General features: G+C 36.2%; 1 protein-coding gene across 1 annotated transcript in view; it reads left to right on the top strand.

The window, feature by feature from the left end:
* Positions 1-2,805: 2,805 nt before the first annotated feature.
* Positions 2,806-14,674, top strand: part of vipr2 (vasoactive intestinal peptide receptor 2) — a 28,375-nt gene continuing 16,506 nt past the window's right edge. Inside the window, exons 1-3 of the mRNA XM_079601828.1 lie at positions 2,806-3,171; positions 9,424-9,526; positions 12,450-12,557. Coding sequence (XP_079457954.1) covers positions 3,121-3,171; positions 9,424-9,526; positions 12,450-12,557 — 262 coding nt within the window. The 5' untranslated portion in view covers positions 2,806-3,120. The remainder of the gene's footprint in view (positions 3,172-9,423; positions 9,527-12,449; positions 12,558-14,674) is intronic.

Raw genomic sequence — 14,674 nt, 5'->3', positions numbered from 1 at the left:
AAGAAGCTTTTGTGGGTTTAATGTTAAAGTTTCTTCATGGAACCATTGATGCCAATGAAGAACCTTTGTTTTTTAAAAGTGAGCAGTGTTCGTCTTGTTGCTAGGCGGATTGTTTTGTACAATGTAATAGTTTTTTTTTTCTCAGCAAAAGCTTTAGAAGAGAGTATGCATAACAAAAACAAAATTTGATCCCCCCCCCCCACAACCCATGAAATATGTGAGACTACCAGTCTAATATCAGATTACAGATTCCTGTCTGAACTGAATCCCTTCATAATGACATGTCCTGGATCAATCCACTATATCTGGAACTATCAGTACAGGCATTAATCTAGACTCTCATTTTTCCCTTTCAGATTTTTTTTGGGGGGGGAATGATAAACCATTGAATCTCCATAGAAGGAGAAATCCCGTCTGGGTTTTATTTGAATATACGCATCTGCCTCAAAGTGCTTCTTTTGTGGGGGAAAGTAAAAGCATACTCCAGTATCAAAAGCCATAAATGATGATGAACATGTCAGTATTTTCCTTTGTGAAATGTTCCAGTGCAGATGGTCTGGATTTGAGAGAGTAATGTCTTCTGTTCATCTCTCCACATCCAGCTTACTGCAAAATAAAACTGGCTACTCGTGCATTTATTCAAGCCGCATGAAATCCTGCGTAGTTTGACAGATCTCAAAATATACTGATTGAATTGTGTTTTTATCTGTCTGGCTAGCGTCTGGTTTGCACTGCGTTTGAAATGCGTTCTCAAACATCACATTGTGATTTATAATGTGTCACACTAGCCTTAGGACAACCAGAAGAGGTCACTGTCATGTCAAATCCCAGCCATGCAACATTAATGAGCAAATTCTCACACTATAGTCTGTTTTTTTCACATTATCCTCAAGTAAAGGTAAACATTAGCTGTACTTTAAAATACCTCGCCTTATAACATTCTTTTTCATAAATGTCAGTTTGATACACTTTTGTGTCAAGTCAATGGCTGCTCTCTGATTTACTTATTTCCACATTTGTCTCCGAACTCCATCACATGATGTTCACAAAGTCACATTAACTGACCAAGAACAAACACAATGCTTATGGAACTGGAACACTTTAGTGCTGAGAAAGTTATTATTTATTAAGCTGCCGTTCAGCGCAACTGACTTCTGTATTTGACAGTTTTATCAATGATTACTCAAAATGTATCAAGTGCATCCAATTATAAAGTGTGAAACAAAGAATTGCAGTGTGAACATTGAATTCATAGTTGAAAAAACAGTAAGGCGCAAAAATGTGCAACGTTTCCTCTATACACACAACACTACTTGAACTTATAGAGAGGATGTTTTGTTGTGGTCACTCTGTCTATTTTATCACATCTATGACCTACATTGTGGTTTGACATTGTAAAAGAGTCTTAGCACGCAGTTTATTCACAGGTTCACCCACAAGACTTCCTCTGTCTTTAAGCACGCAGAAGGACGCTTATTTTCTCAAGTTATGGTAAACTAATAAGAAAAGTCTTTGGAGTTATAATAATTAAAGAAGTGAAAAGATCCATTGCATCTTCCACTGCCTGTTAGAATCCAAGAGAGACTTCACACTTACATCTTATTTTCACACTCGTTTTCATGCGTGTTACCCGAATGTTCTTCGCAGAGATCTAATGAATTGTGTTTTTTCACAGCCAGATGTAAAAATGTTGTTTGTTTTTTACACCCAGATGTAAAAATGTTGTTTGGTTTCATAGCATTGAGCTTTAAGTTTATATGGTTTATAGTCAAAAGTCCACTTACACAAATGTAAGGAGGGCCATCATTAGGGCGGTGGAACTGCTGCGTCTGCATCGGGCCCCGCGCTTTAGGGCCCCCGCGGCGTATGCGAACGGACCGACCGAGGGTGGCCCCTGTTTCCTCGACTGGTTTTGTATGTTGGTTTTAAATTAGAATATAATTATAAATTCTGTCTTTATGATCGAACATGTTATTTTTCATAAATGTCAAGTTGATGCAAGTTGTAACACTGTAAAAAAAAGTTGCTGCCTTAAATTTTTAAGTATAATCAAACTGAATGTTTCAGTCATTTCAACTTAAATTACATTAAACTGACTTTAAAAACCAGTTGAATCTAGTTTAACTGTTTAGAGATTTCTTAACTTATTTTTATGAGTTAAAGCAATAAAAACAAATGCTGTCATAACTTATTGATGATTATATACACACACACACACACACACACACACACACACACACACACACACACACACACACACACACACACACACACACACACACACACACACACACACACATACACACACACACACACACACACACACACACACACACACACACACACACACATATATATATATATTTTACAGTGTATGTGTTTTTAATATTATAAATGTATTAAATGCAATGTTTGTTGACCAAAACAATGGTTTGATATTTTTGTACATTTTACATTTTGCCGTTTCATGAAGACTTTTAATTCAAACAAGTATTTACTATTTAAATGTTGCTGAAAAGCCAATAAAGGCTGATTCTATTGGGACAACTTAAATTGGGGCATGTTGGCTCAAAAGCCCAACATGTGTTCAGTGACCCAAAAGTTGTTTCCTGGCAGTGGAAATGTTCGATCACTTTTTTTTTTTGTGGCCAGTGATTTAGGATATGTGTCTATACAGAGACTGACTTTCAAAAATAAACCTACTCTGAGAAATATTTGCTGAAGTAAAAAGTGTAACAACTAGCACTATAGCCCATAATCAGCTAAATCACCCCAATTTGAGTGACCTCAAAGCAGATACACACTCTACAGTGTTTGAAATGAATGCCAGTGAAATATCTGTCCAAGTCCTGGCAGTGTGTGGCGCTTCTGATGATCAAGAGAGAGGAGGAGGAACAGAATCAACAGCCTCCCCTCAGCGCGCGCGCACGCACTCGCGCTCATCCATCCTGCACTCTACACACGAATTTTGCGCGCTCAGAGAAGTGTTTTCACCGGACATCTTGGCGCAAGTGGCTTGTTTTCTTCAGTCCTCCAGCATGACTTCTCGCTCTTGATACTGAGGACTGGCTGGGATTTATGCTAACGAGATATTATTTATGAAACCAGCAAGAAATAAACATGAACCTCGTGAACTGTTTGGCTCTTCTCTTAGTTTGGCACGCGCACTCGGTAAGTACCTGCACCGGTAGTTATGAGTTTGTCCGCCTCAGGTGTGCGGGTTTCAATTGTCAAAATGTTTTCATAAAGGACTGCATTTCAGTAAATGTGGGATTTAGAGTGAAAAGTCCAATCACATCAATTGCGAGTTTTCTTTAGTTGTGGTTTTGTATGCTAGTTTCAAACCATTTCTGTGGATTGTGTCCGCCAATCATATTTAGCTACAGCTACTAGTAAACAACATTAAAACCACGCGTGTTTCAGACAAGAGCTATATAATGATAGAATATTTCAATTAAAAGGTTGAACTACTGTTCTCAGGACATGTTTGTCAATGGTCACGTATTTAGTTGGCATATATTTATAGTTTTATGCAAATTAGGGTCACACTTTAGATTATGGTCCAATTCTCCGTATTAACTAAATATTAAGTACGACTTTTGCTTCAATACACTTCTAATTACTGTTATTTTGAAAGGTAGTTGTTAAGTTTAGGTATTGGGTAGGATTAAGAGATGTAGAATATAGGCCTATGCAGAACAAGGTATTAATTGTGATTATAACAGTTAATATCCTACTAATATGCATGATTTTAGTAGTGAGAATTGGATCCTAAACTAAAGTGTTACCCAAATTATGAATTATGTAGATCTATTAAATAAACATCATGACATATCAAATGAATTTGATGCGATTAAAATACCAAAATTTTTTTGAATTTCAATTTCAAATTGCATATCAGCTTGTAGTGATCAAGCTGGTTTAAGAACCTGAATGATGGTTTGTGGTACAAGGTGATCTACCAGGTTGATCTCCCGACTGCCAGCTGAGCCATTATTGAAATCTGCTTGGACAGACCAAGCTGACCACAAATGACAAGCTTGGACTAGATAGAAATCATGTCAAAGCCAGCTATCAAAAGAATAACAAATAGGCTACCTTTTACACTAACTGCTTCATTAATCATTTTGTGCTTCATAATCGCTTTAATTAAAAAAAAAAAATCTTAAAATAGACTGTTTACAGTTTAGCTATGATGTGAAAACAAACCCCATTAAGACATCCCCAGTTACTGGAGGATAACATGTACTGTAAACATCTTCAATAAACAGAATCATTTTTTTTCTTGGGGACCAACGATAAAAATATTAAATATTCACCAAGTAATCAATACTTGTTGTTTTTATACAGTATGTTTATAAAGTATAAACGTATAGCTGAGAAATATTCAAAAGTGTGAAGCCACAGTCTCCTCTTAATGCAAATAGTCAGATCCAAAAAAAAATCTGAGGTAACTAGTGTTAAAAGCCATTAGTGTTGAAAGTGCTTAATTTCTATTGGTTTATTGATCTTCACTTTGCATCAACCTTCAGTCTCTTAACCTTCAGTCATTCAGACCTTCAGCTTTCAGTTCTGCTTGCACTGGACACTCTTATACAGATTTAGATTAAATTACAATTTCAATTAGTCTTTTAAATATGCTAAAAAGAGAACATAACAATGTTTTGAAGAGAAGTGGGTCAGGGCTATTGTAGACAGGCTCTCTGTGGTGATTCAGGTGTTTCGCCCAAAGGGGTTTCACGAAAAGATTCATCGGGGCAAAAGCTCAATTTCTTGCTGTGCCGTGTAAAGCTGGTGGCTTGCAGACTAATAAAAAGCTACAATGAAAATAGTTTTCCTCAAACATTTTAAGATGTGCACGCAAAAGTGCTTCAAAAGTACTTGCATTGGTCTCCTAATGCACTTTTACAGTTATAAAGCCGGAAAAAAAGAAACATAACACAAAGTTAAAATTTGGATGCATCAAAAAAATTGCAGTTAGAAAATACACAAAAATAACAAATGCATTAATATTCCAGATACAGTACATTCTCGTATGCAGTTGTATTTCTAAGGTTAATTAATCTTTTTCTGGGAAAGATACTGATCAAAAATAGGATTTTTCCCCCCAGTGTAAATACCAATGTCAAAGATAAATAGTTTGCTGGAAAAGCGATGCACCATAAATAAACTTATATAAGCTATTGTTTACAAGCCCTGTTTTTAATCTCATTTAAATAAGCCTAAGTTTATCTATTCAAAAGTCCATTTATCAGTTACTTATCTTGTAGATCAGCGAGCATCTCTTTATGACCTTAATTAAAGTGCAACACTCTGTGTCCATATGGCTGCGTCCCCAGAGGCACAGATACACGCAAACTCAATCTTAGTATATGCTGCAGAAATCTTTAGTTGTACCATATATGAATCTGTGTAGTCGGTCTTCTATAGGAATCGACTGTCCTCGATGTGTTTTCCACTCTACAGTCTTTGTCATGGATTAGTATTGAGAACGCACATGAGCGTAATTGTTTTGTGTGCAGCAATGTTTATATTGATACGAAATAACATTTTTCTTGTTGTACTACTTTTTTAATTTGCAGTGATTTGTAAAGCTCATGCAATATCTGCCCCCCCCGAAAGCCCCTAAAACTAGGTTTCAATCCGTGGATCAAGAGGTATCTTCAGATACTGAAGACATATTACACAGAGATCCTATCAAAGCTCTGAGAGGAAGTTGTGTGTGGTTGTGCTCTATTAGAATTCAATCCATTCAATCCCTGACCAATTTCATGCAGCAACATTTAATGTCTTTTTTCTTTTTTTTTCACTACTCCTCTGTCCTCCTGGGGTTTGATGGTATTGTATCGTATTTACGTGACAGGCTTTTGTGGTGATGAAAAATTTAGTGGCAGAAAAAACAGTGTTTTCTTTCAGTCTAACCTTTTTTCCCCAACCTAGGCACTTTTCTTTCCTGCTTTTCTGAGTAATCAGAAAAAAATAGTCTAATATCATTTTTGAAAGAATTTCCACATTGTTTATGATAGTAATAACACAGCTTTTTGTGTGGAGCACAACTGTCTAAACAAGGCAATAAACTCTCAGAACGCTTTTGACCTTGAAATGCATTTCTTATTCTCGTTAATTACTTTTAGAACAATATGGGAGAAAGTGAGAAATGGAAAGTTGGCTTACATACTGATAACAGTTGCACAACTGCTTTTCACCGCAAGCATGAAACCACACGTTCTCACTTAATCAGATGATGACATTTGCAAAGTTTCATGCTTTCCAGCTGACCCACTTCAATTCAGTCAAGGACTGCCAGAATCCAGATTCACAGATTTAAATCATCTTGACTGTGTCAAGAGAAACATAGTAGCACGAATGCAAATTGTCAAGCCACAGAAGAGATAGTAATCATGTTCATCATGTTAGGTTTAAACTTCAACAGTCGCACCTTTTGTGTAACATTTCAGTGCGTTTTATTCACTAACCACCCGCAATCGAATTTAACCAAGCTATATCTGTGCTGTGAAGCGTCATCGTTTTCTGTGAAAATAAATGACCAGCGACTACGTTTCATTTGAAGTAAATTTCCTCCGTAACCTTCATATAAATCTGTAGTCCTGTAAAAAAACTTATGGAAATGAGTTTGTGGTTGCAGTTACTCCAGTGGGATTTAAACATGAGCGAGCAGGAAAGTGTGTCACACTTGCAGAGCTGTACAGCAGGGTGCAAACAGAATAGTGTGACGGAGTGACATTACTGACACTGAAATTCAAGATCACTTTTATTTAAAGAGGAAAATGCACTGGATATGCTGCCGCTTCAACCTCTGCCTGTATATATGAGACAGACCGGGGCAAATCACAAGGGCAATAGCTCATAGGAATAGAATTTAGAGTAAATAAAGTCTCATTTTTGGGTTCTCTATGAGTAGTTTTGTTTGTTAGTTTCAAATGGTTAAAAATCCTCAGGTTGGTGGAAGTAGGCACATTTTTACATTGTAAATATTTATTAACTAAATATATTTAAGTTGTATTATGGCTTTTAAATGTTTCAATGTTTTTTTTTATTAACTACAATATTTGTTGGTCAAAACAAATAGTTTGATATTTTGAATTTATTGTTTTATGTTACATAAATGTTTTACTGTTTAAATATTGCTGAAAAAAACAATAATAGGCTGTTTAATAGGTTTCATTGTGACAGTTTATCCCATATAATAACCGTTACCCCATAGGACGTGGTCTGTTATTAGAAATCGTCAACTTATGATAATTTTTACAGAAAAAAAAGAAAAAGAAATTCATACTTTATTCAGCAAGGACACATTCAATTGATCACAAGGTATAGTAAAGACATTTGTTACAAAAAATATATATTATCAAATAAATTTGGTTCTTTTGGACTTTCTATTCATCAACAAAATATTAAGCAGAAGTTTTCTAATATTGATAATAATAAGAAATGTTTCCTGAGGAGCAAATCAAGCATATTAGAATGATTTCTAACCGTTTTTTTTAATTGTAATAATATATTAATTTGTTTTTAGTGAGCAAACTTTTAAACAGTAGTGAATGTGTCAAGAGAAACGAATTAAAAAAAATAATCTCACAGTCTTGACTATATGGTATTTAAAATGACTTCTTTTCAGATAAAGGTTTGTAAAGGTTTTACTTGAAACATCCTTTAGAACTCTGATAAGTGTCATTTATCTGATTATCTGAACTATTCATCTCATTTTGACATTTTTGCATCCCCGCTACTCAGTTTACTTTGAGAAAGCTTCAATCTCAAGTGGAAGTGTTTTAAATGTTTATTGCACCAGATGCTCCCCTTTCAACAAAGCCTCTATTCGTTTTCCCAACAAATTATTTTCGAAAAACATGTCAATTCCCATGAAGCTGAAGGATGAGTCAGATATGTGCCCTGGCGACCGACTGCTGACAAGACTCAGTCTGCTAAACCAGAACAACACACTCCATGTGATGCCCTTTTCTCACAAATGTCATTAAAATTAGATGTGCAAAAGGAACACTCTTGGAGCTCATTTGGATATTTTTAGGAATGCTAAGATGTTTTTGGATTCCGACTTTTGGTAATCTACATTCTGAATCCATTCTCTCTCAGTGGAAGCTGAGAAATCAAATCTGTTTTGGACTGTAATTGCTCTCAGCGCAGCGTGCGTTTGCTCTGGCAGTCACGATCCAGAATAATCCTGATGCAATCGCTCGTGTCATTAGCTAGTGTGGCGATCGTTCTAGTTGCGATACAGAATGGAAAGCTCTGGACTCTCGTCAAAGATGTAGCTGAAGATTTTGAAAGAGATGAGCAATGACAGACTTAAAGTGTAGGCTTATGTCCTGTTGTGATTTGTCTCTGTGCTGTTCACTTGGGAAAACCCAAAGCCAAAGTGACTAAGAGTTCACACGCAGCGCAAACACGTAAGACGTACAAGGTGACCTTGTGTTTCAAACGTTTGGGTTTAAAAATGATTTGATCAAAATACATGTCAAAAATTCAGATTTTAAATTCTAACAGCCTGTGCTTTCAGAATGATTTTAGAGCATTTCCCCCCACATTTATGAAGCAAAAACTATCCATGACTAAGCCCCAGCCGATGAGATCTTTAACCGAAGACTTCATGTGACTCTGGTTAATTCCCTTGATATCATTACAGTTCTTATAATAGAGGATTTTTAGTCCATCAGTTGAACAGGCTTTGTGACGGCTCTTTGATCACGCTAGCTTTGAATCCAACTGTGTTGATCATCATTTCAGATGATGTCACCAGCAAGCCGTCTCAACTGAGTTAGCAACCTTCAGGTGACAAACCTCATGATGTTTATGCAGATCCCATAAGCTCGAGGGTGCAGGTCTATGCAAATATATATTGACACTAAGACCAGGGTTACTAAAGCTAAAACAATTAAAAAACTTTATCTACAACATTTCTCATATTAATTTAGTTTATTTTATTATTTTGTGTGTGTGTGTGTGTGTGTGTGTGAGTAGATTTAAGTTGTCCTACTTTTTAATTTTCATATTTGTTGGTCAAAACAAATATTTTGGTATTTTTGCTGTTTAATTTATTGTTTTACGTTTCATAAATGTTTAACTGTTTAAATATTGCTGTTTAATAGCAGGTTTTACTGTGACAACTTACCCCACAATGACCCCTAAAGCTGAAATAAAAAGGAATACAAACTATTTATACTTTAAAAAAAATATATAAAAATGGCAAAAACACACAACTAAATTACGAAAACTTCAAAAGTAAAATGAAAATGGAAAATATAACAATAAAAACACATTTAAAAACTATAATAATATATCTCAACGATACAAAAACAACACTGACTGAGATGTTTCTCACTTGTTCTCGGATGACATAGCATTGAGATCATACGGTTGATTTTCTGTCTTTTGCCCCTGAAGGTCAGCGGGAGACATGCAAACTGTCACTTTCTGTATGAGCTGCAGATGGCCGAGAAGGAATGTTTGGGCAAACTGGCAAACGACTTTCCTGCCAACACCAAAGGTAATGTATTAGTGAGTACGCATGATGTGCACACGCACGTTACATCATCTTCTGAATCCTCTTACAGCATCTGTGTACAGTATGTTGGATGCCCAGAATGTGAAACTGCATTTCACTAGTAGACAAATATTGTAAGATGAAAGTGTTATGTGTGTTTGTATCATGTTCCCCACAAACATTACAGTGAAAGAAATCTGAATGAGCTCTCGCCACATTGTTTGTCCCACATAATCAGTTAATGTCTCAATGTTTTTCTGTCGGTGTGTAGCAATGCTCTGGCAGATGTAGAATCACATTTACTGTTGGCTGATAGTGGTTGAGTTGCTTTTGGCTCCAGCTTTTAAGGTCAATGTTGAATGTGATATTTAGATTGTCTGGATAGTTTGGTGCAGGGATGACATGTTTTTGTAGGCCAAAATGAATTCCAGTTCCATCGTTAATGGGTTTTTTGAATGGGATTTTGGTTAAATCCTTCAAATGGGTCTGTGGTGAACGCAAGCTCAAGATATCCTCATGTTTTATTCTATGACATAAAACATACCATTAATATGGTACACCACATGAATTTTTCAAAGCTTTTATGTGTCTTGAAAAAGGCTGTTGCTAACAAGTGGCTAAATGGGACTACAGAGGTTGTCAGGGACATTAAACATCAGCCAAACGGGTAAAGTCATTGAAACACTTTCACAGCCTCGTTGTGTTTATTACAGTAAAATTACGGTTGGACCACTGTAGTCACATGGACTATTTTAACGATGTCTTTTACTACCTTTCTGGGCTTTGAAAGTGGTAATAACGTTGCACATTGTCGCATTTCATCAATAATATCATCATTTGTGTTCCAAAGATGAACGAATGTCTAACGTGTTTGGAACAACATGAGGGTGAGTAATTAATGGCAGAATTTCCGTTTTTGGGTGAACTACTGTACCCCTTTAAGTGGGTCTGGACGAGGCAACAGAAGATATCTCTTTTTTTTAATGGAATAAAGATACTCATAGTTTTATGATGAGAGCTCTCAGATCCTACTTTGAAGCTTTTACGATCCCAGATGTTTTAGTGATGACTCAGTGTTACTGATGCCAGTGTTTCAAAGGGCCTTGGAAAATATTTTCTTCTGCATTTTCCCAGCTCGTAGCATCTCTGGTCATTGGCCGCAATCATACAACCCGCGGTTAATAATCGTCAGGGACCATATTTGTCATTTGTTTATTTATGTGACAATTCTAATGTTAAACAACTACATTTAAACATTAAGCCTAAATCGGTGTAATCATTGTGCAATCATAGACAATCTGTTCTTTATTTTTGCATGTTGGGTTTGCGTTTTTCTACATGCTTTGCATCCGTTTTAGAACAAAATCAGAAGTGTGGGAACAACACTGCTTGGGTTTGCCTTGATGACAGCTGTATGGTGTCCATCAACAGACAGATGTTCCAATTAATGGTAATTATTTGGCAATAAAAACACACAGGTCTTGACCATTCGAATGGGTGAAATGAGTGACGAGTCCCTCTGGAGATGATTGCAAAAAAAAAGAAAAGAAAAAGGTTTTGGACCACTTAATGTATCCCATATTTCTGATGGTTCATAAAAGGACAAAGTGGACTGAGCGCCGACCAATCAGAAGCAATGTTTACTGTGTCTTAAACAATGCTTGGTGAGTGACCTGTTTTCTCTTAGTTTAGACTTCTTATTTTCCCTCAGAAAGACCAGCTGTTTCAGAGAAGATGCAGCTGTTTAAATGAATTGTTCCGAATGAACCGAATGAAAATTCGGTCATTATTTACTCGCCCTCAAGCCGTTCCAAACCTGTGTGCCTGACTCTTCTATTGAACACAAATTGTTGTTTTTTTACATACACACAATACTGTTAAAAGGATTTGAGGTCAGTGAGATTTGTTTTTAAAATAAAATTTGTTTTTAAAATAAAATAATACTTTTATTCAACAAGGATGCATTAATTTGATCAAAAATGACCGTAAAGATTTGTACGTTGTAACATTGTTTCAAAAAAATGCTTTTCTTTTGAACTTCCTCTTCATCAAAGAATCCTAAAAAAAATTATTACGTTTTTTACGAAAAATATTAAGCAGCAAAACAACATTGACAGCAAAACAACAATGTTTTCAACATTGATAACTGTAAAATATTTTATTTTGGTTACTCATATACAGATTGAGCAATTGGCATCTCAAGTTCCAAGTTGCCAAAAAGCAGCATAAAATTGTTATAAAACTTATAAGTATTACTAACTAATGCATTATATTTCAAGTTCAAGTGCTATATAGTATTCCAAAGATAAAAGAAAGTCATACAGACATGAGGGTGAGTAAATAAAAACAGAATAACATTTTTTTTTAGGTGAAATATCCCTTTAGTACACAGACTGAATACATGCCCTCTTTGCTGTGCCGTTTCTGAGAGTGTTTGCAGTTGTAGATGACGATGAATGGGGGTGTGATGTCATTTGCAAACCTCTTTGACCATCTTTCTATTTATGTCCAGACCTTCACAAAACACTCATCTGACCACAGATGCTGGAATTTGACCCGTCCCTGTGGGCTGGTCTCAAGAGATTCAATGACTTTCTCCTTTTTTGTATTTTTTTGGTTGTACTGTAGTACCTTTACTGCTAAATGAAAGGCAAACTGAATGCATGTTCCATGCAGTGTTTGGTGTGTTAGGTTAAAAGAGAAAAAATGGTCAGATTCACTCAACTCATAAAAGACTGTCAAAAACATTGGTAAATGAATGCGGATCTTATCTTAACCTACATTTTTCCAGATTCCTGTGAAACACATGTCAAGTTTCTCATGTGCAGTGCTGTGGTAACTTTTGTTGAAAGTTCTGCTATTCCAGCATATTTTTCACAAAATGTTTTGAGCTTTTATTTTGTTTTCTATGTCTACGTTCTTACAGGTTGCAGGGGGATGTGGGACAACATTTCTTGCTGGGACCGTGCCGATTTTGGAGAGGTGGTCGTCAACACCTGCCCCGCTGCCCTAAAAAATTTGTTCACCAGAGATGGTAATTTTTTTACTTTAATATTTGCAAACTATCATTTATCCATCTTAGCATGATCCATACCCCCCCCCCCCTCCCCCCAAAAAATAAAAATAATAACAATAATAATATTGGTCTTTACAAAGTCAGAACCACATTTGGAGGACCAGATACCCTTTTGAAAATACCTCATATATATCTCATTATGTGTGAAAGGACCTTCAATTTAAAAACTTTCTCTTTTGGGGCAACATAAGAAATGATGACAGTCTTTCCAGAATTTATATGATCCATTTTGTAAGTTCCTTAGAGAGGAACTTTATTAAAAGGTGTGAAGATTTTCTCCAAAGGGTCTCACCAGTGTATATAATAACCTAAACAGGTTCTCTAATGGCATTAGGCTGCAAATCCCTATTTTGAACCTTAAGTTTATAATCAGTTCAGCTCTCAAGTGCACAAAGCAGATATGACAATAATATGCTACTATTATTTTCAATTTGAGGGCTAGTTTTTTGTAAAGTAATTGAGTGAATTGTGCTGACGTGATTGTGAGTGTGAGTAAATTAATGAGTAAGGGAGTAAACTGAAGGCTGGAGTGAATGAATCACGTCTTTCCCCTTCTGCTCGGACATGCTCATTGACCCGTGGACCCAAGCCGAGGGCACAGGACCAGCACACTCGTTCTTCCGCACAGAGAAGTTGTCCGTCAAGCTCCAGAGTGTGGGAGTATATACAGCCCATGATTCCCCAACCAGTGTATTTCCAGCCCTTTCTAACCTGCTGGCACAGAGAGGTCACGCAGGAACACATGAACACATGGTGCCGCGGGATATCCACAGAGTTAAGGAGCCAAATTAGCCCAGAACATCTGGAAACACACGCTGAACTGTGGTTTTATAGCACACGATTATCATTTCCAATCAAGCTTTCTAATGTATGGCTGAACTTTTCACAGATGAATCACTGTCAGCATCATCAGCATCATTTATGCTCCATTAGCTGTTACCTCAGATATTATCAGCTGTTTTTTTCCTCCGCAAAGTAGCTCTCAAAAAAGCAACGCATTGCACTTTCTCAACCCAGTGTTCAGAGGCATATATTTTTAATCGTTTGACAGAGGTTAATGGATCAGATATATATATCACCGACGGTACTTTAGTTTCAGGTGCATTGGGGTTGTGTGGGCTGTAAATGGTTCATCTTCCCATTCCTCTTCCTCGGCGGAGCTCATGTATGTTACATCAGGGGTTTTCAATCTGGGACCCAGTTTTAGGGAGAGAAAGTGCAAAAACATATGTTTTACTCTTTCATTATGTTATATTTTAAACATTTTTGTTTTGACGTAATAGTTTTATGTTTCAGGAGATTCAGAAATCATGAGATAATCAATTGTTTTGGAAGAGGTTTTTAACAGTATAAAGACAAGTGAGCATATTTTGTGTAAAAAGTATTTATTTACATAAAGAGAGAGATTAACTACCTTTCTTTGCAAAATTGTCTTTGTCACCTTTAGCTTTACCTTAACACTGGGGGTTGTACAGCAATATTATCTTTAAAATGGCTTTAGAGCAATATATTGTGAAATTACCATTTTTAAAAATTATTTTAAATGTATATTATTACATTTATTTATATATATAAGTATTAGCGCAGTTGCACACACTCTCCACTGTGTAAAATTTAAAAAATCTATATTTATAATAAATTAACTATAAAACTTTCTTGTTTTTGAAAGAAGTGTCTCGTACTCATCAAGGCTACATTTGATCAAACATTTTTAATATACTTTGACATGTAATTTATTCCTGTGATGGTAAAGCTGAATTTCAGCACCCATTATTCCAGTCTTCAGTGTCACATGGTCCTATATGTGTATGTGTGTGTGTATACAGGAGCCGTTTGCAAAAAAGAAAGCCCCAGTGTTACATTACTGCAGTACACCTGTCATTTCTACAGTAGCCTTCTGGAGGACGTACACAATTACTCCACATGTAGCATTCTTCTTGTCTTTGTTGCTGGTGTCATGCTAGACATCAGGGTTTTGGACTAATGTGCCATGCACAAAATGGAAAGTAGCTGTCTGTCAGGCTTTTGCCAGCACAAAGCTCTGCGCCTTTTGCATTTGTGTCCCTGAATGGCAG

The sequence above is a fragment of the Phoxinus phoxinus genome, assembly GCF_949152265.1.
Source record: "Phoxinus phoxinus genome assembly, chromosome: 24".
Taxonomy (NCBI): domain Eukaryota; kingdom Metazoa; phylum Chordata; class Actinopteri; order Cypriniformes; family Leuciscidae; genus Phoxinus; species Phoxinus phoxinus.
This window is presented reverse-complemented; position numbering and strand designations above follow the sequence as displayed.